The following is a 25,139-nucleotide window of genomic DNA, read 5'->3' as shown; positions in this document are numbered from 1 at the left end:
TATTGTCCCCCCCCCTTCCCCTCCCATAGTATTGTCCCCCCCCCTTCCCCTCCCATAGTATTGTCCCCCCCCCTTCCCCTCCCATAGTATTGTCCCCCCCCTTCCCCTCCCATAGTATTGTCCCCCCCCTTCCCCTCCCATAGTATTGTCCCCCCCCTTCCCCTCCCATAGTATTGTCCCCCCCCTTCCCCTCCCATAGTATTGTCCCCCCCCTTCCCCTCCCATAGTATTGTCCCCCCCCTTCCCCTCCCATAGTATTGTCCCCCCCCTTCCCCTCCCATAGTATTCTCCCTCCCCTTCCCCTCCCATAGTATTCTCCCTCCCCTTCCCCTCCCATAGTATTCTCCCTCCCCTTCCCCTCCCATAGTATTGTCCCCCCCTTCCCCTCCCATAGTATTGTCCCCCCCTTCCCCTCCCATAGTATTGTCCCCCCCTTCCCCTCCCATAGTATTGTCCCCCCCTTCCATAGTATTGTCCCCCCTTCCATAGTATTCTCCCCCCCCTTCCCCTCCCATAGTATTCTCCCCCCCCTTCCCCTCCCATAGTATTCTCCCCCCCCTTCCCCTCCCATAGTATTCTCCCCTCTTCCCCTCCCATAGTATTCTCCCCTCTTCCCCTCCCATAGTATTCTCCCCCCCTTCCCCTCCCATAGTATTGTCCCCCCCCTTCCCCTCCCATAGTATTGTCCACCCCCTTCCCCTCCCATAGTATTGTCCACCCCCTTCCCCTCCCATAGTATTGTCCCCCCCTTCCCCTCCCATAGTATTGTCCCCCCCCTTCCCCTCCCATAGTATTGTCCCCCCCTTCCCCTCCCATAGTATTGTCCCCCCCTTCCCCTCCCATAGTATTGTCCCCCCCTTCCCCTCCCATAGTATTCTCCCCCCCCTTCCCCTCCCATAGTATTCTCCCTCCCCTTCCCCTCCCATAGTATTCTCCCTCCCCTTCCCCTCCCATAGTATTCTCCCTCCCCTTCCCCTCCCATAGTATTGTCCCCCCTTCCATAGTATTGCCCCCCCCCCCTTCCACTCCCATAGTATTCTCCCCCCCCTTCCCCTCCCATAGTATTCTCCCCCCTTCCCCTCCCATAGTATTCTCCCCTCTTCCCCTCCCATAGTATTCTCCCCTCTTCCCCTCCCATAGTATTCTCCCCCCTTCCCCTCCCATAGTATTCTCCCCCCTTCCCCTCCCATAGTATTCTCCCCCCTTCCCCTCCCATAGTATTCTCCCCCCTTCCCCTCCCATAGTATTCTCCCCCCTTCCCCTCCCATAGTATTCTCCCCCCTTCCCCTCCCATGCACTTTCCCTTGTCCCATCATTACTTACCTGTCTTGAAGCATGGGCCGGCTTCACAGCGCGCACCGCGGTACTGGAACTTCAATTTCAGGTTCCGGTTTCCGGCGGGACTGAAAGGAAGTGTGCACACTATCCTTTCAGTCCCGCCGGAAACCGGAACCTGAAATTGAAGTTCCAGTACCGCGGTGCGCACTGAACACCGGCCAGCGCTTCAAGACAGGTAAGTAATTATAGGATATCGGCGTATAACACGCACCCACGTTTTCCCCCTATTTTCAGGGGGAAAAAGTGCGTGTTATACGCCGATAAATACGGTAATTCTGATTTGGCGAGTGCACAAATTATAGAGAATACCCTTAATTTGAATATGATATTTGTGATGTAGTTTAAATGGGAAGAGGAAAGAAAGACAATAAGTAAAAATAAATGTATCTTTTTAATTCTTTATTTTTTTTTTTACTTTTTCTTAAAAAACAAAAAAAATATTAAACAAAAAAACAAAAACCCTTGTGAACCACCAAACTTTAATTTTTTTATGGTTGAAGTGAAATGCGCAAGGAAAGGCACCCTCACTGCCCCTCGCTCAATTATTTGTTCGTGTGGACTAAGGTACAAGAAATATTAAAATAAAATATATAGCCATTAAAAGGTTTATTTAACTTTAAAAACAAAAAAATAGAAGAAAAAAAAAAACGAAGAAATGTCCTCTTTTGACCAACGTCTTTACAATACATTTCAGCTATTAAAACAGTCTTGATTCAGTCATTTCCCATTGTAGAAAAAAAAATATCAATGTACAGCTGTGAAGCAAAAAAGAAACAATACTTGTGTCCAACTGCACTTCATAGATTTGCATATGAGGCTCCAACCAGATTGTTTTATGTAATAAGAGTTTACATGAAATGCAGTTAAATTTTGCAACTTATGCAGGTCAGAAGTTTTGTCACACGATAGAACACTAGAGGATATACACAGGCTGTGTATAAAGGCTTCTTTTCCGCATTCAGTTCCACAAGTCCCACAGTACATTGAGCAATGGTCAAGAGTGAACAAAATAATCTTCTAAAATCATCTCAAGTCTTTTTTTCCTTCTTTAACATGTTGTTTTGTTTTATTTAATTTTTAATGAGATTTCAGCTCAACCATAAAAAGAGATTTTGCGCCTTTCCTTTCAATGTCTCTTCAGACTAAAAATATATTTATATATATTTATATATTTTTGTATTTATTTTTAATACTTCCCCCATTTTCTTAAACATTTTCTCTTTTATTCGGGGATGTAGATGTTTTGTAGACTGAGGGCATCGTCCTCTAAGATCACTGATCTGAAGTGAGTGAAGTCCATCAAAGAAATACTCAATCTAAATAACATGAATCCCAAGAGAAGTCATTGTTCAGACAGAGAATGGAGCAGAGGTTTTCTCCGAACTACTTTGTGATGATCCCCTTTACCTTAAAAGCTTCATCTGAAAAACACAACAAAGCTTATTACACCAAAATATCAGATGTAAAATATCAATACAATATGATGCACTTTTCAACAAAGGTAGTACTGCTTAAAAAGATTTAGGTTTCACTTTTAAATAAATAATATCCTATTCCACAGTGAATTTGCTACTTTTAAATGGGACACTCCAGGCTGAAGTGGATTAATTCATTTTCAACCTCATAACAAAGAGTTAGGCAGTCTCATTATATGACAACACTCCAGCTATATCGTGTCATAATGGAGTTTGTTCGAAAAAAAGATATTCAAAGTCATAAAAACAGGAAACCAAAACCACATGTGAAGTTCCTACATTTGCTGCATATATGTTTGCATAAAATTCACTCTCACCAAGCCAGGTAATAAAGTTCACACATTTGGTTAAAAAAAAAAAAAAAAAAAAAAAAGTTTACAAATAACAAAACATCTTTTCTTCCTTGTCACGGTGCTCTCTCTGGCTCCTGGGTGAGATCAATCTTGATAACAGCCAATCCAATGGTTTCCCATAGGAAAACACTGAGGCTAGTTTGTATGTGCGGCACAAACCAAATGTTCTTTGTAAGTAAATCTTCTGATGGAAATAGTTGAGTTTTATTAGGCTATTTCAGCAGAAGTGCTTCTAGTGGCTGTACTTACATGAGGGCACCTGCAGTGCTTCTTCAATTAACACGATAAGAACGAGAACATTTGCTACACACACATACAATGTTAGAGAAATAGGGAAGTACATTGTCCCCTTTCTTCTAGTTTTACACACTAAACAGTAAATCAGTCTTGGAATAACTACCAAACACAGTTTGTATTGCTATTAAAATGTTGGTGGCATGAACCACTAACTACCATTATAGTAAACTGTACACCTTTACCAGTGTATCACTTGGGTTTTTTTTTGTTTTTTTTTGACAATTTTTATTGTTCTTTTTCTCACGGCCGGGGTTTTTAAGGTGCAATGCTTGGTTACATGAAAACACAATTATAAACTTATCACAGTGTTTGCCTTTAAATTTGCCAATTCTTTCACAATTAATTATTTAGCATAATTGTGCACTGACATTTTCATTCACTACATACAGTTTCATATAATTTCAATACCACCTAATGACTTTTCCAATGGAGGGAAAAAACAATGACCTATATACCACTCCATTGACTACACTCAAATACTTCACTTCAGACTTTCAGATTTCAACCTGGCAAAAATCAGGCATTATGAAAGTATACCAGCTTTATTCTGAAATGGTAGTCATTTCGTTCCCACAAATATCGCAACATTATACTCTTCCCCCAAATTATTTTCCATCACGAGGATAAAACGTTTGAGGTCAGAAGGTAGCCACAAAAAAAAAAAAATTACACTCAACTTAATGAATTTAAACATATAGCCTTCAACCGCAAGTCCTACTGTAAACCTTTTTCTGCATGCTATAAACCGTTACTCCACACCATCTCTAAAGGAAAACTTGGAAACATGGCAAATACATGTGAAAAAAACTTTTAAAATTCCCTTGGAAGATATGCATACGGCAGTAATCGAAATGAAGACCTTTAAATGTTTCAGTCAGTCAATTTAAAGTGAGCATCCTTAGAAGCTAAAAACAAATGTATCCTTAGGACTGCATTCCCGCAGAGATATCCTCCACATTTTTCTCCTGCCCTCAGCTACAATCATATTAGAATGACACCCATCACTTAATTGAGGCGGCTAATGGTATTAGAGTCCCAACCTCTCCTGGAAAAGCTCTATTGCTATACAGTTTACTGCCTGATATAACAGGTCACCAGAATACTTTGGCTCGTCATACACTTATAGTAGCTAAGACATCAATTGCACAAAAATGGGAATACGGTTGCCGACCTACAGTTGAAGAAGCAATGTCTTCACGTAGTAGAGAACCTTAAAGAATAAAGATTGCTACATATTTCTGGAACAAAGCATTATAGAAACATTTTCCTTTTTTATTTCAGTTTCAAATTGAGTAATCAGAGTTACCAATCAGGCAATACATTTCAAATAATTTCTGTATTATGATCACTATAATTGTTAAGGCTATTTGCTGGTGTGGACATGTATATATAGGGGAAACCACCTCAGTCAAAGACAGGAGGGATAACAGAGTCAAAGTTAAAAATATATTGAGTATGAATTATCTCTACTGACAAACGGATTCCGATATTTGTTTTTAACTAAAAGAATTCTACAAGAATTCTCATATTGGTTAGATGAATATAGAGAACAGACATTTATTTTGCTTTATCTTTGTATCGTTACACAATATTTCCTGTATAAGATATATAATAGCTAGTATCACCTATGATTTATTGTGTACAACTACTATGGTATAACCACACCACAAATGTTCTATTGCATTTATATATTGAGAGTGTTCTCAGCATAAAGGGGTTAAGTTTACATCTACTATTACTACAAATTACAAAATATGAACTATTTTATATCCTTAAGAAAACTGACATTTATTGGTTTATAATGCCTGAAGAAATGCATCCACTTATTTTTGCCATTAAAGACATAACATTGTAATCCTAGGAAAATAGGTCATTTAATGACATGGTCCAGAGTTCAACTAAATTTATACATTGACAACAGTGCACCTACAGGTAGTAGTAGGAATTTATTAGAGAAATGTGAGAGAGTAGTGACATTCAATAGTGCAAGTGTTGTGTGTTTCCCAGTGAATTCAGGGGGGCTGATCATCTGATCCAAACTGATTAACAACAATAGGTGAGCTATATCAGTGAGGGTCTTAGCTGAATCACAACTAAAGAAAAAGAGGTGACAAAATAATGAATCTTCAAATTTACTGGGTAAAGTAAAACTTTATTACCTACATACAGTTTTTACAAACCATACATCAGACTAAATCATTTTTTTTACATTATTTATTTTTTTATTGTGCACAAGATAACATAAGAGCTGACAATGCCACAACATCATAGTACAAGCCCATTAAAACAAGGTATTTCACATATATGTCATGAAAGTATTGGCACTTTTTAAAAATTTTAACGAGAATAAGCAAGCTAGGTACACGCGTCTAACTGTAAGTCACCAGAGTAAAAAGCAATAACATCAGCATGCATGTCATGGTGGACATTATAGGCAGATTAACTTTGATGCAACTTAATGAGGTGCACAATTGAGTGGCAGTACACTCTGGCAGCATGACTAGTCTGGATAATGCTTCAGAGTTAAAGGGACACTATAGTCACCCAGACCACTTCAGCTCAATGAAGTGGTCTGGGTGCCAGGTCCCTCAGGTTTTAACCCTTCACATGTAAACATAACAGTTTCAGAGAAACTGCTATGTTTACATTTGGGGTTAATTCAGCCTCTAGTCGCTGTTTTCCAGAAGGGGTTTTAACCCCTTAAGCGCCACGGGAGGGGGACCCTGAGGTTGGGGGCATCCTCAGGGCACTATAGTGTCAGGAAAACCGCTTTGTTTTCCTGACACTATAGTGATCCTTTAACTGGTCTAGGAGAGACATTAAAGGGACACTATACTCACCAGAACAACTACAGCTTATTGAATTTGTTCTGATGAGTAGAATCATTACCTTCAGGCTTTTTGCTGTAAACACTGTCTTTTCAGAGAAAATGCAGTGTTTACATTTATATCCTAGTGATAACTTCACTGGCCACTCCTCAGATGGCTACTAGAGATCCTTCCTGGGTCATGGCTGCCTAAAATGCATCCAAACATTCAGTATCTCCTCCCTCTGCATGCAGACACTGAACTTTCCTCATTCAATGATTCAATTCTTCTCTATGAGGAGATGCTGATTGGCCAGGGCTGTGTTTGAATCATGCTGGCTCTGCCCCTGATCTGCCTCTTTGTCAGTCTCAGTCAATCCTATGGGGAAGGCTACCACTTCGGATGATGTCAGCAGACTGCTTGTTTATTTTTTTTTAGTCAAACAACATGCAGATCTACAGCTTCTGTCTTGAATACAGTAAGATTTTTACTATATTTATGGAGGAATGAGGGGCCCAGGGGGGCTAGATGGCGGTTTTGACACTATAGGGTCAGGAATACATGTTTGTGTTCCTGACCCTATAGTGATCCTTTAAGGAGACATACTATGTTTCATGAGCATTATAAGACTATTATAAATGAATAATTACAATTTAAAATGACAAGAAAAACACAGTGCAGATTGAGAAGATCAGTAGGGTAGTAAGTATGCAGGCTATATGCACTGGGAATAAGTAGACAGTGACTAGCTGTATAGGCAGACAAGCTGCGAGTAAAGATCCCTCAGAGCCCCCCCCCCCCCCCCCAAGCAGGCTATGAATAAAAGCGAGAAATAAAAATAAGCACAATAGCTGGTTCGTTGGCAAGATGCATTGCCAGGATGTTTTGTCAGAAAGAGGTATACCCTGATCCAGCCTTGGACTTAACCCCCTGTCCCGCAGGGGCAGTGTACAGACTCTCCACAGAAGTCCCAGCACGAGGCTCAGCGGTCCACTTGCGTGGTGATGTTGGGTTGCTGTGTGGCAATCAGGTAAGTCCCGTGTGGGTAACAGGGATCCCTCTCGATGGTGCCATGATCCAGCAGGCTGTGTATCTCGCTGTGAGTCTCGGTCTATATCTTCGGGCCCCGATGTAGCAGGAGCTCTCTCCTCACTGTTAGGCGCAGTCTGTAGACTCATTGCGCTTGTCTGGCTCTTTGGGGCAGCAGGCCATGGGCACATTCGGGTTTTTCATTCACAAGGTGCAGAATTGTTTTATCATTCATTGTTTCATCTTAAAGTATATTGCCTGTTGAGTATTTTTGTTATTAGACTTGTTGCCTAATTCATTACTGGAATTTTTCTTACTTTGTTTTGCGCTGAATTATATAGTTTATAAATACAGTGGGACCTCGGTTTACAAATGCCTCGGTTAACAACATTTTCGACACCTTGGTTTTTTTAACACCGTTCACTGCATGCTGGAGCCTGTGGGTAGCACATGGTGTTGGAGCGGCTTTTGGATCCATTCTGGAAATAGTTTTCAGTTGTTTTGGGACTTTTTGGTGCATTTCTCAAGCTGTGGAAAGGTAGGGAGCTGAGCTTCGTCATTTGTTTTAAATGTTTTTATTGTTTTCACAATATAAATGCATGTATCAAACTGACTTAAAATAGAGAAGCAAGTGATTGCCCACGCAGGGGCTTAAGCATTGGTTTAAAACAGTGTAGACATTTGGTTGCCTGCGCAGAGGACAGTTTAGCTTAACATTTTCGTTCACGGTACGTGGCTTTGTTTTAAATCGGTTTTATTGTCATCACATTCTGTTTGTGGAATTCAAACGCAGTATTGTAAAAGCATACGGTCGCCTACGCAGAGGCGGTAACTTTGAAACAAGAATATTGAACATGCGTATTTAGTTTAATTAAGTAGGTGCGTACTTCAAGATACATTAACTAGGTGGGTATAGCCCAAAGTAATATTTGTCTGTGTGGTTGTCCTGTTTTAATTGGTTTGCGTAGTTGTTTTGTGTTAGTTGTTTTGCGCAGTTGTCTTGTGTTAACTGGTTTGAGTATATCGTTTTTTTTTTTTATTTTTTTGTTTTTTTTGTCCTCTGGTTTGGATAGTCGCCTCATGTTAGCTGGTTTGGGTGGGTGCGTTGTGGTGGCTAGCTAGCGGAGCGGCTTAGTGCTAGACGATACTTGTAGTAATCTTGGGTTGGTTAGTTTGTTGTGATTATGTGTGCTTGTCCCCTACGTGGTCCCGGCCTATATGTCGCCTTCAGTGGTTTTGGCGCCTGCCAGAGGTATCGCACGTTGTGTATCTGGTTTGAAATTGTACCCGGCTAGTCAGCAGGTGCGGCCAGTATGTTAGTATATCGTTTCTTGTGTCTAGGCGGTCTATGCTGACTGTTGTTCCGGTGTTAGCGGTTTCAACCGTTCTATATAGCTTGGGATAGTGGGAGCGTGTTTGTGGCTCAGTCCGTAGCGTCTGTTCTGAGTCTTGGTATGCTCGTAGGCAGTGCATGGGGTTGTGCTTTGGTTAAAATTGTAGGTTATGTTGTTAGTTGGGATCTGGTTTATGTTTGTATGTCTGTGTGCCTCCCTCTAGGAGTTGTGGTCGTGTTTGGTGTGAGTCTGGTATGTGTGTGGGGAGGACGGGAGGGTGGGGAAGAGGACGAGGGGAAGAGGAGGAGAGAGGAAGAAGAAGAAGAAGAAGAGAAAAAAAAAAAGGGGGGGGGGGAGGGGCGGCTTGGCGGCAAGCGGGTATCTTAGTCAGCCGGTCTCTGTGTGTCTCCCATCTCTGTTCTGGGGATCTCCACTCCGCCGGTGCCCCAGATGGCCACCCCCCACCTGTTGCCCATGTGTTCCTCTCAGTGTTCAGATGTATTCAAGAGCGTCACAAAGTCATCCGAGGCGATGTGTCTTAGCCAGTAGAACCATCTTGTACGGTATTTTTCTTTGGCGTTTGTAGTCGTTGCCTTCAGGTCCTCGAATCTCCGGGTATCTTCCACCTCCTCCACCCAGCGCTTGAGTGAGGGGGTGCATGGTTGTCTCCAGAAGATTGGGACTGTTGCTTTCGCTGCATTGAGGAGCCTCGGTATCACTGATCGTTTGTATGCCGGTGTGGGTGTTGTGGTATGGTGTAGTAGAAATGGTGCCGGTGCCACTGGGATGTTTTCGTCTGTGGTTTCGTGAAGTACTCGGCCCACCGCTTCCCAGAACGGACGGATGAGGGAGCAGTCCCACCATAGGTGGAGGAACGATCCCGGCTCCTTTCCGCATCGCCAGCATGTGTTTGGTTTCGTGCTGTCTCTAGCATGTAGATTCGTTGGGGTGATGTACCATCTCGTGAAGACTTTATACGAATTTTCTTGGAGCCTCGCTGACCCTGGGGTCTTCTGGGTGAGTGTTATGATCTTATCCCAGTCTGCGTCCGTGAGCGTTACGTCTAGGTCTTCTTCCCAACGCCTAATGCACGGTGGCGCCAGTAGGTATCGTCCAGTCGTCAGTGTGGTGTAGATCTGGGAGATCGCTCTCAGGGGGGGTGCCTCCAACAGGCACATGGACTCAAACTCTGTACAATCCCGCGTGAGGCTCGGTCGTTGGGGGATCGAGCGTGCATATCTCTGCAGTTGTTCCCTTGCTATAGTGTGGAGGAAGGTATGCCTTTGGTCCGGAAACAGGTCCGCAAGTGGTTTTATAGAGCAAGGGGGCGTGAGTACGTCCATCATTCGGGGTATTGTGGTGTCGGTCCGCGGTCTCAGGGTGGGCCCCATGTCTCCCGCCGGGAACTCTGGGTTTCTCCTGAGTGGGAGTAGAGGGCTCGGGTGTGTTGTGAGGTAGTATTTGGGGCCGTTTTGGTGCCAAATGCGGAGGGTGGCTTTCACAAATGGGTTCGCGTGCGTGGTGCGTCGGCTCGCTTCTGGGGTGATCCACGGTAGGGCTCGGAGGTCGCAGTCGGAGCTATCTGCTTCAAGTCGAACCCATAGCTTATCTCTTGGTGCTGTCGACCAGCCGATGATTCGGGTGAGGTGGGTCGCAGTGTAATACTTCCTGAAGTCGGGAAGAGCCAGTCCCCCTTTGATTTTAGGGAGTGTTAACTGGGAGTGGGCTATTCGGGGGGCCCTGCCCTTCCAGATGAAGTGACGGACTGCCGCTTGGATGGACGTGAAAAAGCTCTTCGGCGCTGCGATTGGTATCGTCTGGAAGATGAAGAGGAATTTAGGGAGTAGGGTCATCTTCACCGCGTTGATGCGGCCTAGCCACGACATGTAGTAGGTATTCCAGGCCTGAAGTTCGGCCTGCGCGGTTTTGAGAAGTGGTAGGTAATTGTGTTGGTAGAGATCCGCTGGGTCTGGTGTGAGCCAGACCCCTAGGTATCTCATCTTGGTGGTGCACCAGCGGAAGGGAAAGCGGTGTCTGAGCGTCTGCGTTTGGGTGTGTCTAACATTAAGGTTTAAGATTTCTGATTTGCTGTAGTTGATGCGTAAGTTGGAGACCTTGCCGTATTTTTCGAATTCAGTTATGATCGTGTGGATTGTCGTGGCCGGTTGTTGTACATTGAAGAGCAGGTCATCTGCCTATGCCAGGACTTTGTGGTGTGATCGGCCTATACGGAGTCCACGGATCGTCTCGTTGCCTCTAATGTTGTTAAGGAATGGCTCCAGGGTTAGTGCAAAGAGCAGGGGGGATAAGGGGCACCCTTGGCGTGTTCCGTTGCGGATGTAGAACGGGTCTGTGAGGGCCCCGTTGATGCGGAGTCTAGCTGTCGGTGAACTGTAGAGCGCCTCTACCCATTGTATGTATTTGGGGCCGATGCCCAGGCTCCGGAGGGTTTCGAAGAGGAATTCCCAGTCCACCCTATCAAAAGCCTTTTCGGCATCCGTGGAGAGGATCAGGGTCTGTTGGTCAGATTGCGCTGCTACGGAGATCAGGTTCAGTGCCCGTATGGTGTTGTCTCGGACCTCTCTTCCGGGGATGAACCCAGTCTGGTCTGGGTGGACCAGGTCCGGGAGTAGTGGTGCCAATCGGTTGGCCAGCACGCTCGCCAAGAGTTTGACATCCACATCCAGGACCGATATCGGGCGGTAGCTTGCGCAGGATGTCAGGTCTTTACCCTCTTTCGGGAGGAGGGTGATGTTTGCTGCCGTGAATGGGGCTGAGGGGGTAGCGCCGTCTAGAATTGAGTTCAGAGCTGAATGTAGTTTCGGCAGGAGGTCTGGTAGGAAGGTTTTATAGTATTGTAGCGGCAGTCCGTCTGGCCCTGGTTCTTTCCCCGTCTTTGCTTTTTTGATCGCGTACGCCAGTTCTTCTACTGTTATAGGGGCCTCCAAGTCATCCCGGTTTGGGGTAGATAACTGTTTCAGTCCGGCTGCTTCAAGATATGCATGAATGGCCTCTGTCTTGCGGGGTTCCCTGTTAGCCTGTGCGTCACCTTGTAGATTGTAGAGGTCTTCGTAGTATTGGGTGAACGCCGCTGCGATCTGGTCCGGGAGATGGCACATTTGTTGGTCAGTGTTTTTAATCTTGGGGATATATAGGTGATTTCTGCGCTGTTTCAGCAGGTTTGCTAGGAGTCTGCTGCATTTGTTTCCGTGTTCATATACCAGATGTTGGAATTGTTGGAAGGAGCGTTGAATTGCTCGGTTCAGGTGTTCGGTGAGCTGGGTTCGCTTGAGAATCAGATCGCGGTATGTGGACGGGTCCATTGTCCGTTTGTGGTGGTATTCCAGGTCCGCTATGTCCTTGTTGAGGTCTTGTATTTGTTTGTTGTGTGCCTTTTTCCGTGTCGAGCAGTGCGCAATAAAATGTCCACGGAGTACTGCTTTGTGTGCCTCCCAGCACATCAGGGGCGTCGTGTCTTCGGTTTCGTTGTTGCGAAAGTAGTCTTGGATAGTTTGTTTTGTCGTTGTGACCAGGATTGGGTCTGCAAGGATCGATTCATTGAGGCGCCAAGAGACCTGGCGAGGTCGAAACAGGGGTGACTTGAGTCCTATCCAAATGGGGTTGTGGTCTGACCTTGTCATGGGCAGAATTTCTGCTTCTATGAGGAGGGGTAGATGGTGGTATGGCAGGAGGAAGTAGTCCAGCCTGGTGTAGGTGGCGTGAGTCGTGGAATAAAATGTGTAGTCCCTTGCAGTGGGGTTCAGTGCTCTCCAGCAATCCGTGAGTTGGTGGTGGTGTAGGAGCTGTATCGTTCGCGCGTGCCTGTTGGGTGCCTGTTGAGCGGAGTTTGCCGAAGTGTCTTGGTGATGGAGCGGTAGGTTGAAATCTCCGCCTATAATCATTGTGCCCTCCGTGAATCCCATCAGGGTGGTCAGCGTCGTTCGGAGAAATCTGTATTGGTTAGCATTTGGCGCATAAATATTCGCAAAGGTGTATGTCTGGCCGTGTATGGTCCCCTTCGCAAAGATGTATCTGCCATGAGGGCAGCGAAGTGTGTCTGATTCAACGAATGGGGTCCCCCTGGAGAACAGGATACCGACGCCCAGTGTGCGGCGCAGTGGGTTGTTGCTGAAGAGTCCTTGTGGGTAGTTGCGGTCTCTTAGGGATGGTGTACGGTTCTCCTGGAAGTGCGTCTCTTGGATGAACGCTACGGATGTGTGGTATCGTTTCAGATCTCGTAAGAGTCGGGAGCGTTTTTCCCGTATGTTGAGGCCTCGGACGTTGTACGAAATGACGTTCAGATTTTCCTTGATGTAGCGGGCAGTCCCCGGGGCTTGCGTCCCTTGGGCGGCCATCTGTGACACCCACAGCGGTGGGTGGGGAGGGATCGGGGCGTGAGGGGGTAGGCAAGGGGGGGAGGAAGTGAAAGAAGAGGGTGAGGGAGAAGAAGAAATAAAAGGGGTGTGTATGTGTGTGTGCACTGTGGCGTGTCGGTGTTGGTCCTAATGTGACCTAGTATTAGATCTGGTAAGTGGACTAATGTCCTGGTAGTGAGGACCAAAGGCTCAGTGGAGCTGAGGCCCGGGCCCACTCCTGGACAGGGGGCACTCTGCCTAAGTGGGAGTGCTTCTAGTCCTTACCCTGTGGGGGGTTCGGGTATCCCGTACCGGTTTCTGGTCGACGGGGGGGATGGCCTCCGTCGGCCTTGAATAGCGTCGGGTATAGGGTACAACCGTCTGTCTAGCCGTCCGAGGCAATGACCAGTGTTTGACTGATAGTGTGGTGGTGTGGCTTGTGTAGGCCCTTTTATCTGTCTGGGTAAGCTACCCCTATGTGTGTGGGTCGTGGGGCATGTTATGCGCCATGTCATCTGTGTCCAGCCTGTTTTGTGTGTTCCATGTCTCCGATCTTCCCTTGGTCGTATTCCATTGTGTGGGTTGCGGGGTGTGGGTGCGAGTATTCCGTGGGTCGCTGCGGGATTGGGTTCATGTCTCCGTGGGGGGGGGCCTGTGGGCGTGGGTCTGGTGGTCCTATAGGTGGAGCGGTGCGTGTGTCGCGTTGGTGAGCTTCACCGTGCAGTGCTGTTAGTTACATTCGGGTCATACGCCTGTGTATTAAACCCTAAGGGTGGAGGTGTCTGCGCCTGTTCCAGTCATGTGTTTTCCACCTCACGTCTGCTCCGGGGTGCCTGGTCGCGTTGTGGTGTCTGTGGTTGTGTATTCCCTTTGATCCTATCCCCTGTCTTCATATTCGTCCTATTTTTCCCCCGCCCGATGTGTCAGAGCTGTCTATACGTTCCCACCCTCTCGCCTTAGCGACCTGTGCGTCCCTCCCCCCTCCCCTCCCTTTACCTTCCCCCCTTTCGTGCGTGGGGAACGCCTTATGTGTTCTCCTTCCCTCTCTCCCTTGTCCCCTTCCCCCCCCCTTTTTCCCCCATTTCTCTCTTTTTTCCCCCGTGTTGTCCTGTTTTCTCCCCCCCTTTTTTCTTTTCTTTTTTTATTTATTGTTTTTGTTTTCTTTTTCTCCTTTATTATTATTTCCCCCCCCCTTTTTTTTTACCCCTCTTTCTCCTCCCCCCTCTCCCCCCCTTTACGTGTCGTTATCTTTATTGCCGTGTCATTTTGCCCCTCTTTTTTTTCCTCCCCCCCCCCCATTTTTTTCCCCCTGTTTTTTCCCCCCTCCCCCCCCCGTCCCTCCCTTAGGGTCGTATGTCTGTTGGGGTCGCGTGTCTGTGCAGTGAATAACATCCCCTTCACCCCCCTCTTCCCGCCAAATTATAGCAGTTATGTCTCATATTTGTGAAGCGTCCTGGATGGCCCTTGGTGCCTTTGAGGTCAGTTTTTCTAGGCCTCTTGCAATGTTCACTGTTTCTGAAGGCCTGAAGTCTTTTTTCCGCCCGTAGTGGCGTTTGTGTCCCTGTGTAGGTTTAGCTTCCATGTGCGACTGTGTCCCGGTCCCCCACGTGCCCCCCTCCCAAGGTGCATGCCATTTCCCCCCCTGTGGTGTAGCGTGTGTCTGGACAATGTCCCCAGTCAATGGAAAGTACTCACAAGTTCATGGAGTGATGGATGGTCGCGTTGGTGCTTCGTCACCTCTTGTCGTGATAGGGCTGCTGCGGTGTTTATTCCTCGGGCCCTGTTGGGTCCGGGAGCCATGGGCGGTCACGTTGGGGCCTGTTCCTGCCTTGATCTCTGCTCGGTGGTGGTGGTGGAGGGCCTGTAGCTTGGCGTATGAATTGGTGGGTCAGCCAGTTCGGAACCTGCACCTGCGGGAGCCCAAGGGAGCGCTGGAATCCCGGGACATCTGTCGGGGACCTTATGACGTGGAGGTCTGATCCTCTGCGTGCGGATAGCGAGAAGGGGTATCCCCATCTGTAGGGAACACCTGCTGCTTGAAGCGCCATGGTGATTGGTCTGAGAGCCTTTCTTGCCTGCAGGGTGTAGCGGGAGAGATCCTGGTATATGGAAATATGCTGGTTATCTATGCGGATTGTGTTCATGCGGCGTGCGCCGCGCAGTATATCTTCCTTCATGGCAAAGTTGTCAAGGCAGCAGACAATGTCCCGTGGCTGTTCACCGGGCGCAGGAGGTGCGCGCAGAGCGCGGTGGGCTCTGACCAGGCCCAGTCTGTGAATTTGTTGTCCCCCCAGGGCATGGCTAAACACTGTGCGTAGGAGCTCTGGCAGGTTCTCTGTCGGGCCCCCCTCCTTCACCCCCCGCACTCTTAGATTGAGTCTGCGGCCCCTATTGTCCAGATCATCTACCCAGGTGGTCAGGTGGGCCAAGCTGGATTCACAGTTGGTAATGGAGGTGCGGGCGAGGTCTGCATCAGACCGGAGGGTGCCAGTTTCAGTCTCTGTGACAGTAAGGCGTGTGTCTAGTGAGGCTACATCTGCCCTTACCTGGGCCAGTTCCTCCCTTATGACTCTGCTGAGGCGGTCGGAGAGGGCGTCCAGGTCTGCCTTGGTTAGTAAATTGGGCAGGAGGGCGCGCAGGTCCCCGTCTAGCGTGCCCTGTGTCTCTGGGGAGGCTGATGAAGCCGGGGAAAATCCGGCGGGAGTCGCGGTCTCAGTTGCGGCCTCCATTTCCGGCTGGGACGCAAAGTCTCGTGGAGTGACGAGGAAGGAGCGGATAGAGGGCTCTGCCCCGGATCCCGTTGGTCTCGGGGTACCCTGGGGCTCTGACTGCCTTTTAGTGCGCCCCATGTTGAGGTGAGTGCGTGTGGGGTGCGCTTAGTTGAAGCGGTATATGCTGGGGCCACGAGGAGCAGCTCGTTCACACAGCCATCTTCGTCGGCCACGCCCCCCCAGCTTCGTCATTTGCATGCATTTTTTATTGTGTGTTCTGCATTGTGGGTTGGTTTCCATGCCAGCTCATTTTTACTTTTTTCTTACCTCCAGAACGGATTAATTGGTTTTCAATGCATTCCTATGGGGAACCGCACTTCGGTTTACAAATGTTTCGCAATAAGAAACGTCCTGGAGAACGCATTAACTTCGTAAACCGAGGTCCCACTGTATATATATATATATTTGACAATATTGCATCTCTAAATTAGCACTAATCAATAATTTGGCTATTTATGGTGATTAGTAAGGTATCTCCTACTAGATCATTGCCTGTCTAAATAAATAAAATACTAATTCCACTTCTGGCACACGCCTTGGCCTATGTGTCCCTAAAACCACTATAGATACAGAGGACTGCTGCACATGTAGGATAGGAAATTCAAACATTGCATAAAGGTATATGTGGAAGATCAACTCCAAACTACACGGTCAATTTATTAAATTTCCAGCTGTGGTGTGGTATAATTTCAGGATAATATCCGCTAAAATTTAAACTCCAAATAATTCAGCATTCTGTTCTCAAATTAGAATAGCAAGTGAGGTAAACAAGCAACCTCCTTTCAAGATTTTTCTGCTAGGTAGAGCTGTAGCACTCAAGTACTCACCTGTGCTTGAATTTTATTTTCAACAGTGGGACATATCTATGCCCTCAGCCCTGCTCAGGCTGTTCTGCTGACACACCCTTAATTGTCTTGGTCTGAAAGGAGGAAAAAGGATGTAAAAAGAAAGACAGCAAAAAAGGAGAGCAGATAAAAGTAAAAATATATTTTTATTTTATTTAAATAAGGAGAAGCCAAGTAAGCCAGTAAAATCCAACTTCAGAAGCTGAGGAACACTGAAAAATGCCAAACTTTTAGATCATTATCACCTTCACACTCAGGTACACAATGCTCAGTTTGGCAGTGAATGAGAACATGTAAAAGTTTAACTATTTTATCTGTTAACAGGATTTATCAATATAAACCAACGTCAGCCATATGCAAACATTTTCAAAAATACTGCATGCTGTTGCACATTAATTATAGGATTAGAAAATCCTTTTCAGATTTTAAATATATCATTTTAGCTCAATGAATCAGTTCTAGTATATAGATCATGCCTCTGCAGTCTCACGGGTTATGCAGCCCTAGCAACACCACCGGCCTGTGACTCACAAGCCTCCATGAAAAAAAAAAAAAAGCTTAATTTTCAGTCAGATCTTACAGCACAAAGTGTTTTCTATTCTGCTCTGTGAAATGAACTTTAACCACTCACAAGTCTCCATAGGCTCTAGCATGCATTAACATAGCAGTAGATAAGAAGCTGTTGAAATCACAGCCAGGGAAGGTATTCTACCCCATGGACCTAATCTATTTAAAAAAAAAAACAAAAAAAACTTCATTTAGTTTTGGTGCTTAGAGTGTCCATTTAAATTAACTCTGTTGGCACCCAGACCACTTCATTCATCTCAATGAAGTGGTCTGGATATGTGATGGGATTTCAGTTAGGCATATACAAGTACAGGTATCTGTTAGTTACGTTTAAGATACTGTCATCAATGTACTGAGCTTGTGATTGATTTGAAAAACCACATTCCATTCTCCAAGTACCATACTGCCTATCCATATAAGGTAATTCTGTAAATACGGTTTGCTGATTGGTGTAAGGGTACAGTTTGGGGATGAATAGCTATAAAAAGCCTGTGCTCAGACATTTTGAACAAGAGTTCAGCTGAGACCCGATCGGTGAGAATAAAGACATTTGCTTCCTGAACTGACCTGGGTCCGGACTCTCTGTGCGTGGCTTCTTTTGAGTTCCCCTATAACAGATACAGTGCCACCTGGCATTTTAGCCCTGCAATGTAAATAAAGCCACCACGGCAATGTTTTTATTCCAGGGCTAAACAGATCTCGAGTAGCTGTCTTCCTAACAGGCACTAAAGGGAGCTTCCGCTACTATAATGTAACCAAGTCAGAAATGGTTCTTTAATCAATGCACACATCTATGACAAGCATAGGATTGTATAATAAATCTAAACAGGGAGTAGAACACTACAGTGTTAGGAAAACATGCTTGTATTCCGAATGTCATAGTGTTGCATTAACCCCTTAAGGACTGAGCAAAATGTACACGTTGTGAACAAAACAAAACGTAAACAAAACCTGGCATTTGCGCTATTTGTCTGTCCAACCGTAATTCACCTCTTTCACATTAAATGCACCCACCCTTATTATATATCATTTTATTCAGGGGAAACAGGGCTTTCATTTAATATCAAATATTTAGCTATGAAACATAATTTAATATGAAAAAAATGGGAGAAAATAAGAATTTGACAGTTAAAATGTCATGTAGAACTAAAAACAAATGTCATAATACTGTTTGCTTTTACTGCAATAAAATACACATATTTGTATTCATCAAAGTCTCACGTGTAAAACAGTACCCCCATGTACAGGTTTTATGGTGTTTTGGGAAGTTACAGGGTCAAATATAGCACGTTACATTTGAAATTGAAATTTGCCAGATTAACCAATCATTAACGTTGCCTTTGAGACTGCATAGTAGCCCAGGAATTAAATTTACACCCATAAGGGCACACCATTTGCAATAGTAGACAACACAAGGTATTGCAAATGGGGTATGTCTTTTTTCGTAGCCATTTGGTCACAAACACTGGCCAAAGTTAGAGTTAGTATTTGTTTGTGTGTGAAAAATGCAAAAACCGACAATTTTGGCCAGTGTTTGTGACTAAGTGGCTACTAAAAAAGACTGGACATACCCCATTTGCAATACCTTTGGTTGTCTACTATTGCAAATGGTATGCCATCATAGGGGTAATTTTTATTCTTGGGCTACCATAGAGTCTCAAAGGCAACGTAACCAATCTGGCAAATTTCAATGTGAAAAAAATGAAAAACAAGCCTTATATTTGACGCTGTAACTTTTGAAAACACCATAAAATCTGTACATGAGGGGTACTGTTGTACACGGGAGACTTCGCTGAACACAAACATTTGTGTTTCAAAACAGTAAAACCTATCACAGCAATAATATCGTCCGTGTAAGTGCTGTTTGTGTGTGAAAAATGCAACAAACGTCACTTTTACTGGCAATATCATCGTTGCAATACATTTTACTGTTTTGAAACACTAATATTTGTGTTCAGCGAAGTCTCCCGAGTAAAACAGTACCCCCCATGTACAGGTTTTATGGTGTCTTGGAAAGTTATAGGGTTAAATATAGTGCTAGCAAATTAAATTCCCTATACTTTTGGGATGGGTTGTCAGGCAGGTCCCGCTAATTGTAATTAATTAAGATACCTAATTATGTAAAAATATTACATAAATATATATGTAAAATTAACATATGTATATATATATATACGGATGTATATACGTATGTATAAATTATATAAAAAACATTTTTAAAATATATTTTTATTTATATGTATTAAGGCCTGTTTGGCCTGTATTTGTGGGAGGGGCTTAAATTAATTCACTCCCCTATATAAGGGACACCCCTTACCTGCCTCATATCACTTGAGGTCAGCATCAGAATGACCCTCCCACCCACTCCTCATTTCAACACTTTCTCTTTTCTTTCCATTTACTTTACTTTCTTACTCCTTGGTGGGCCCTCTTTATTTACAGGCCTACTGTATCGTCGGTCTCGGCACACCACAACCGACTTGCTCCCTTTATACTATCCTACGCTTATGCTGGATCCTTACTCCATATACGGCTATTTGCCCCTTACACAAATAGGTATATATATATATATATATATATATATATATATATATATATATATATATATATAGTGATATATACGTATATATTTATGTATATACCCCCTCTGTTCCTGTACGTCCAGTGGTCTGATCTCAATTATGTGTCTGTTAGTCCACCCATTGTACAGCACTACGGAATTTGTTGGCGCTATATAAATAATAAAATAATAATAATAATAATATAGATATATTATTTCGTTCTACGTGTATTTTGATATAAATATATATATATATATATCTCTCACAATACAGTTAGTAACGAAATAACACATCTATATATTTTTTAAATTATTTATTTTTTATTTTATTTAACGTATTTACACATTTATATTATATATAAATATATTTATAACAATAATTATATATATATATATCATCAATATACGTGAAATTTGAAAATATATATATATATAGAAAATCTAAGTATATGACTTATTTTTTTTACACTTATTTTAATTTAATTTGATTTTAGTTGATTTTTGATGACTACCTGTCATGGCAGTCCCCTGCTGGCAATGCAGCAGGCAGCTAACCCGGCCATGTGATTGTGAGGTCCTCGCAAGGACCTCACTCTCACATGGCGGGGGGGGGGGGGGGCTGCAGGAGGATGGATCTGCCGTGGGTGACTCCCTGGGAGTCCCCCCAACCGCGATCGCCGGCGTGGGATCGCCAGCGACCAGGTAAGTAAAAAATTACTAAAATTACTATTACGCCCTACGGCGTTTAGAGTCGCTTAGAATAGGGCGTAATAGTATGCTCTCCGGTTTTAAGGGGTTAAAGAGACTCTCCACTGCTCAAATACAAAATAGATATCACTGTTTAGTAGATATATATCCCCAATAAAAACATGCATGAATTCCATTATGCATTTTATTGGGGGGGAAAGGGGTATATCTAAACAAATTCTCATTTGCTACCATTGCAAGCCCTTCTCTTCTAGCCTGGCCCAGACGTTCTGTGACTGTCCAATTATGTGCTTTCCAATGCAGGTCAGTGAGTACTCTTTGCAAAACAGGTGCTCTGGGCAATTCCCTGCCTAGCTTTCCTTAGCCGTTATCGTAAAGGGAGTCTAAACTGATCAGCCACAACATTAAAATCACTGACAAGGGAAGTGAATAACATTGATTATATTGTTATTGCAGAGTGATATATTGCAAAGAGTGAGGACTAGACGACTGTCAGAGCTTCTCCAAAACGATAAGTCTTGTGAGATGTTGCTGGTATGCAATGTTTAGTACCTACCAAATGTGGTGCATGGTCAATCGGTGTCATGGTCACAAGGTCCAAAGCTCATTGATGCAAGTGGGGAGTGAAGGCTAGCCTGTCTGGTTCAAATTACAGAAGAGCTACTGTAGCTGAAATTGCTGAACATCATATTGCTGGCCATGATGGAAAGGTGTCAGAACACACAGTGCACCACAGTTTACAGAGTATGGGACTGCGTAGCCGTAGACAGTTCAGAGTGCCCTGTCGACCGCCAAAAGGGCCTTCAAGGTGGATGCGAGCATCAGAACTGGACATGGGGCAATGGAAAAAGGTAACCTGGACTGAGGAACCACATTCTCTATTTAAAGCAGGTAAGTGCTTGCTCGTCATTTACCTAGCAAAGAGATGGCACTATGGGAAGAAGCCAGGCCGGCAGTGTTATGCTTGGGTCCTAGCATTCACGTGGATATTATTTTGACACATACCATCTTCCTAGAGATTGTTGCCAATCACGTATGGTGTTCATTAATAGCAGTGGCCTCTTTCAGCAGGTAAAGGCACCCTGCCACATTGCAAAATATTTTTATGTATAGTTTGAGGAACATGACAGTGTACAAGGTGTTGCCTTGACCTACAAATTCCCTGATCTCAATCCAATTGAGCATCTGTGGGATATGCTGGAACAACAAATCCAACCCATGGAGGCTCCACCTCGCAACTAGCAGGACTTAAAGGACCTGCTGCTAATGTCTTGGTGCCAAACACTAAGGGATACGTTCAGAGGTCTTGTTAAGTCTATGCCTCAATGCATCAGAGCAGTTTTGGCAGCACAATATTATAAAGGTGTTTTTTTGTGGCTGATCCCATCACCAAAAACTCTACTCTATACTACTGCCACAGACTAATGCAGACATTTCACATCAGCATTACCTATACAAACCCATCCAAATTTGCACAAAAATGATAGGCTGTAGTGCCAATAAGATAACTCCGAGCATCTGATTAGTCCATTGCAAGGTCAGAACCACTTTTCATACTTCTGGGATCACTAGCATTTATTAAGTTGGGTAATATAAAGACCCTAGGAGTTACTTCAGAAATAGTGACAAGCTAAACATACATTCTTCATTAAATACTTAAATAAAAGTTACTACACAATAAAAATTTAAGTAAATTATGATGTGCAAAACTGCACTTCTGAATAATCAATGTGAAATACGAACTTCACTATGTGACTAAAAAGCAGCAACAAGTAAAAACTCATGATAACTTTTTAAAATTAAGTCTACACAAACATATGTATTCACAAACTTTGCACCAAACTAAAAAGATAAAATGTATTGAGTTTTATAAAAATCAAAAAGTTTGGAAAACCAGTGTTATGCAAATCCATATATACCATAATCACTAATGCAAGTCATCTCTGATTCTCTACAAGCCTAGATTCCTCTTCCTGACATCATTAAGGGACTGATTCCCTTTTACTACTCAAGTTTCCATCAACAAACACAATCTTCAAGGTGCAGCTTCCACCAATGATTGCTGCATAAAGGCTCTGCATTGGCTTCAGCAAGAAATTAAACTGTGTGTGTATATATATATATATACACACACACACACATATACATACACACACATATCTGGCATGTGATTTTAGAGATATTTTTATTGTTGAAGGTGGTACATAAATATGGTTTATACCAAATTAAATTTACTTAAATTTCCATAAATTTATCAAATAAAATATTGAGCTCAAATCAGTTTGTGAATTAGAAACTAGTAAAATAAGACACTACAGGAACAAAACCATCCCAATTTACTGTAATTATTATGGTGCTACGGAAAGTGGCCCTCTAAATTTAAGTTGTAAAACCTCACATTTGTAACCCCACATTTTTTATCGTACAAAATCATCTATGGCACCTGGGCTTTGGTCGGTCTCTCGGTCTAGTACAAAGGGACTAGGAATACCAGATCAACCAATTTCCCTTCTTACAATAGCGCAGATAAGGCACAATATACATTGTCCTTATTCCTGCAGCCAGGGAAAGTGGAGACATCATTTTAGGCACACTACAATTATGCCCACACACATTTTCACATCTGGAATGCTTTTTTTTTTATCTTAGGTGTATTTACCATTTTATTAAATTTTACTGCACATGAACCTATGTATCCTCCAGTATTTCTCAAAACGCTGAAGAAATTGAACAAATGCATTTTTTGTAACCCTAAACATTATGTACACAATATGTTAACCACATGTTGTGGGAGTGGAGGTGTTAAAGTTTAATGTCACTAGAATGAACTAATCCAGTTGCAACAAACAATTGAGAATCTCAATGGGAAAGCAGGTTGCTGGCTAGTCTGTTCATGTGTGCCTTCTGGGCTAACACTACTGCTTCCTCAGTCACTCATAAGGGAAGGAATACTCTCTCAATTAAACAATGTTAGAATGAGGTCATGTGCACTAGGGCTACACCCAAACACAAAAAGCATTTAGTTGTTCTCATCATAGGCTTATTATTGTATAGTATTGTAGATTACCGTTTTGAGGGATAATACTTAACACACACACACACACAAAAAATCATCAACAAATCCATCACGCCAAGATGTCTCACAACAAAAATGTAACATGGTTCCCCAAGTTTTTTTCAGTCTTTCAGGAGAGGACAAAAGAAAAGCTTGGGCATACAGACTTGCTGGTTTAATTATGGTTCATTTTCTCCTTCTGACTGACATCACTTCCTTCTGGAATGCGGTCTGAATCAGTACCTAGCAGTGCACGGGAAATGAGAAAAAGCTATCTTCTCCGTTACACCATGGAGAAAGAACCAGCTTCACTGTTAGACTCCAGGGACAGAACAGCTGACCTATTCTTGTCTACCGCTGATTAAGCAGAGAATCAACTCCAGCATGGAAAATCCCTTTAATTCTGAAGCACAATGGGTTTTCAAACACGAGAGTAAATTTTTCATACCTTGTGCTTGGGACAGCGTACAGAGAAGTTCTCCTCATTCAGTAAACATTCTGAAACAAAGAGCAGCTATTTGAAGTACATGCAATAAAGTGTATAAAAACCAATAAATACGAGCATTAGTAGGGTACAAAATACTTTAGTTTAAAAATTGTGGCTCACATAAGGATTTCAAACTTAAACCTGTTGCTAAAATATTAAATACATTAAAGGAACACTATAGTGTTAGGATACACAATAGTGCCACTGTCCATGTGCACACAGATCAGTGCCTTCTCCCCAATGTGTAGGGTGACCGGGGGTGTTTTACTTACCTTTTCTCCTTCGCTAAGACACTCCTATTGCTATGGTTTTAGAGGGAGCTCCTCTAATGGCTATCTGGAAGACAGCCACTAGAGAGGTGTTTAACCCTGCAAAGTATAAACAATTCAGTTTTAAAAAAAAAAAAAAATCTAATGTTTTACAATGCAGGGCTAAAGCTGCACCCAGACCAGTTTATTGAGATATGGTGGTCTAGGTGACTTTAAAGAGATTAATTTACAAAACTTATATCTGAATTTCCATCAGTTATAGATTTTTACCATGGATCCTACTCACCTCTGATTAAATATGAAGTTTAATTATGCAATAATTTAACATCACTTATTTTTCTTCAATACATGAGATACGACATTGGAATACTACATTGTTTGCTATAATAGTAAATTTACCATAAACCTTGCCCATAGCAGTCCACAATCTTGCAAAAGAAAGTTGCCTAAGCATCCTGAGTGGTTGGTCAATTCCTGTAATTTTTTTGCAGCATGACTGAGGACTTATTGCAAATGCTACAGTGTCAAATGTGATTTTTATTGTCTTTTCTTATTGCTCTATAGGATTAAAATCAAGCATTGAGAATATTTTTATTTACATTTCAGCTATACCGTGTCAGGGTAGGCTGGTCAGTTTGTTAGTATGAATCATGTTTCGAGGTCCATTTGAAAAGGCTCAGTGCAGACATTGATCCATTCTAGTGACGGTTTTGGAGATATTAGGGGTTAATTCGCTATACATTGAATTGCAGTGAAATGAGCAAATTGAAAACTTTAGCAAAATCAGATCATTTTGAAAAAACATATCCAAATCCACCATCATCACTACAATTGACTAAAGTTCGGTGTCTAGCAAATCAAAATAATATGTCAACAACTTTTTAATAGT

General features: G+C 43.5%; 1 protein-coding gene across 4 annotated transcripts in view; it reads right to left on the bottom strand.

Annotated features, from left to right (window-relative positions):
• Positions 1-1,798: 1,798 nt before the first annotated feature.
• TCF20 (transcription factor 20) overlaps positions 1,799-25,139 on the bottom strand; it is a 94,432-nt gene continuing 71,091 nt past the window's right edge. For 3 of the 4 annotated variants that reach the window (XM_063426341.1, XM_063426342.1, XM_063426343.1), the window contains 3 exons: positions 23,943-23,992; positions 16,587-16,678; positions 1,799-2,759 (listed from right to left, as the gene is read on the bottom strand). In XM_063426341.1, coding sequence (XP_063282411.1) covers positions 16,631-16,678; positions 23,943-23,992 — 98 coding nt within the window. In that variant the 3' untranslated portion in view covers positions 1,799-2,759; positions 16,587-16,630. The remainder of the gene's footprint in view (positions 2,760-16,586; positions 16,679-23,942; positions 23,993-25,139) is intronic. The other variant, XM_063426344.1, reaches the window with a different exon arrangement.

The sequence above is a fragment of the Pelobates fuscus genome, chromosome 7 (genome assembly GCF_036172605.1).
Source record: "Pelobates fuscus isolate aPelFus1 chromosome 7, aPelFus1.pri, whole genome shotgun sequence".
NCBI classification, from domain to species: domain Eukaryota; kingdom Metazoa; phylum Chordata; class Amphibia; order Anura; family Pelobatidae; genus Pelobates; species Pelobates fuscus.
The sequence above is the reverse complement of the archived record's forward strand: the minus strand, read 5'-3'. Positions and strand labels throughout refer to the sequence as shown.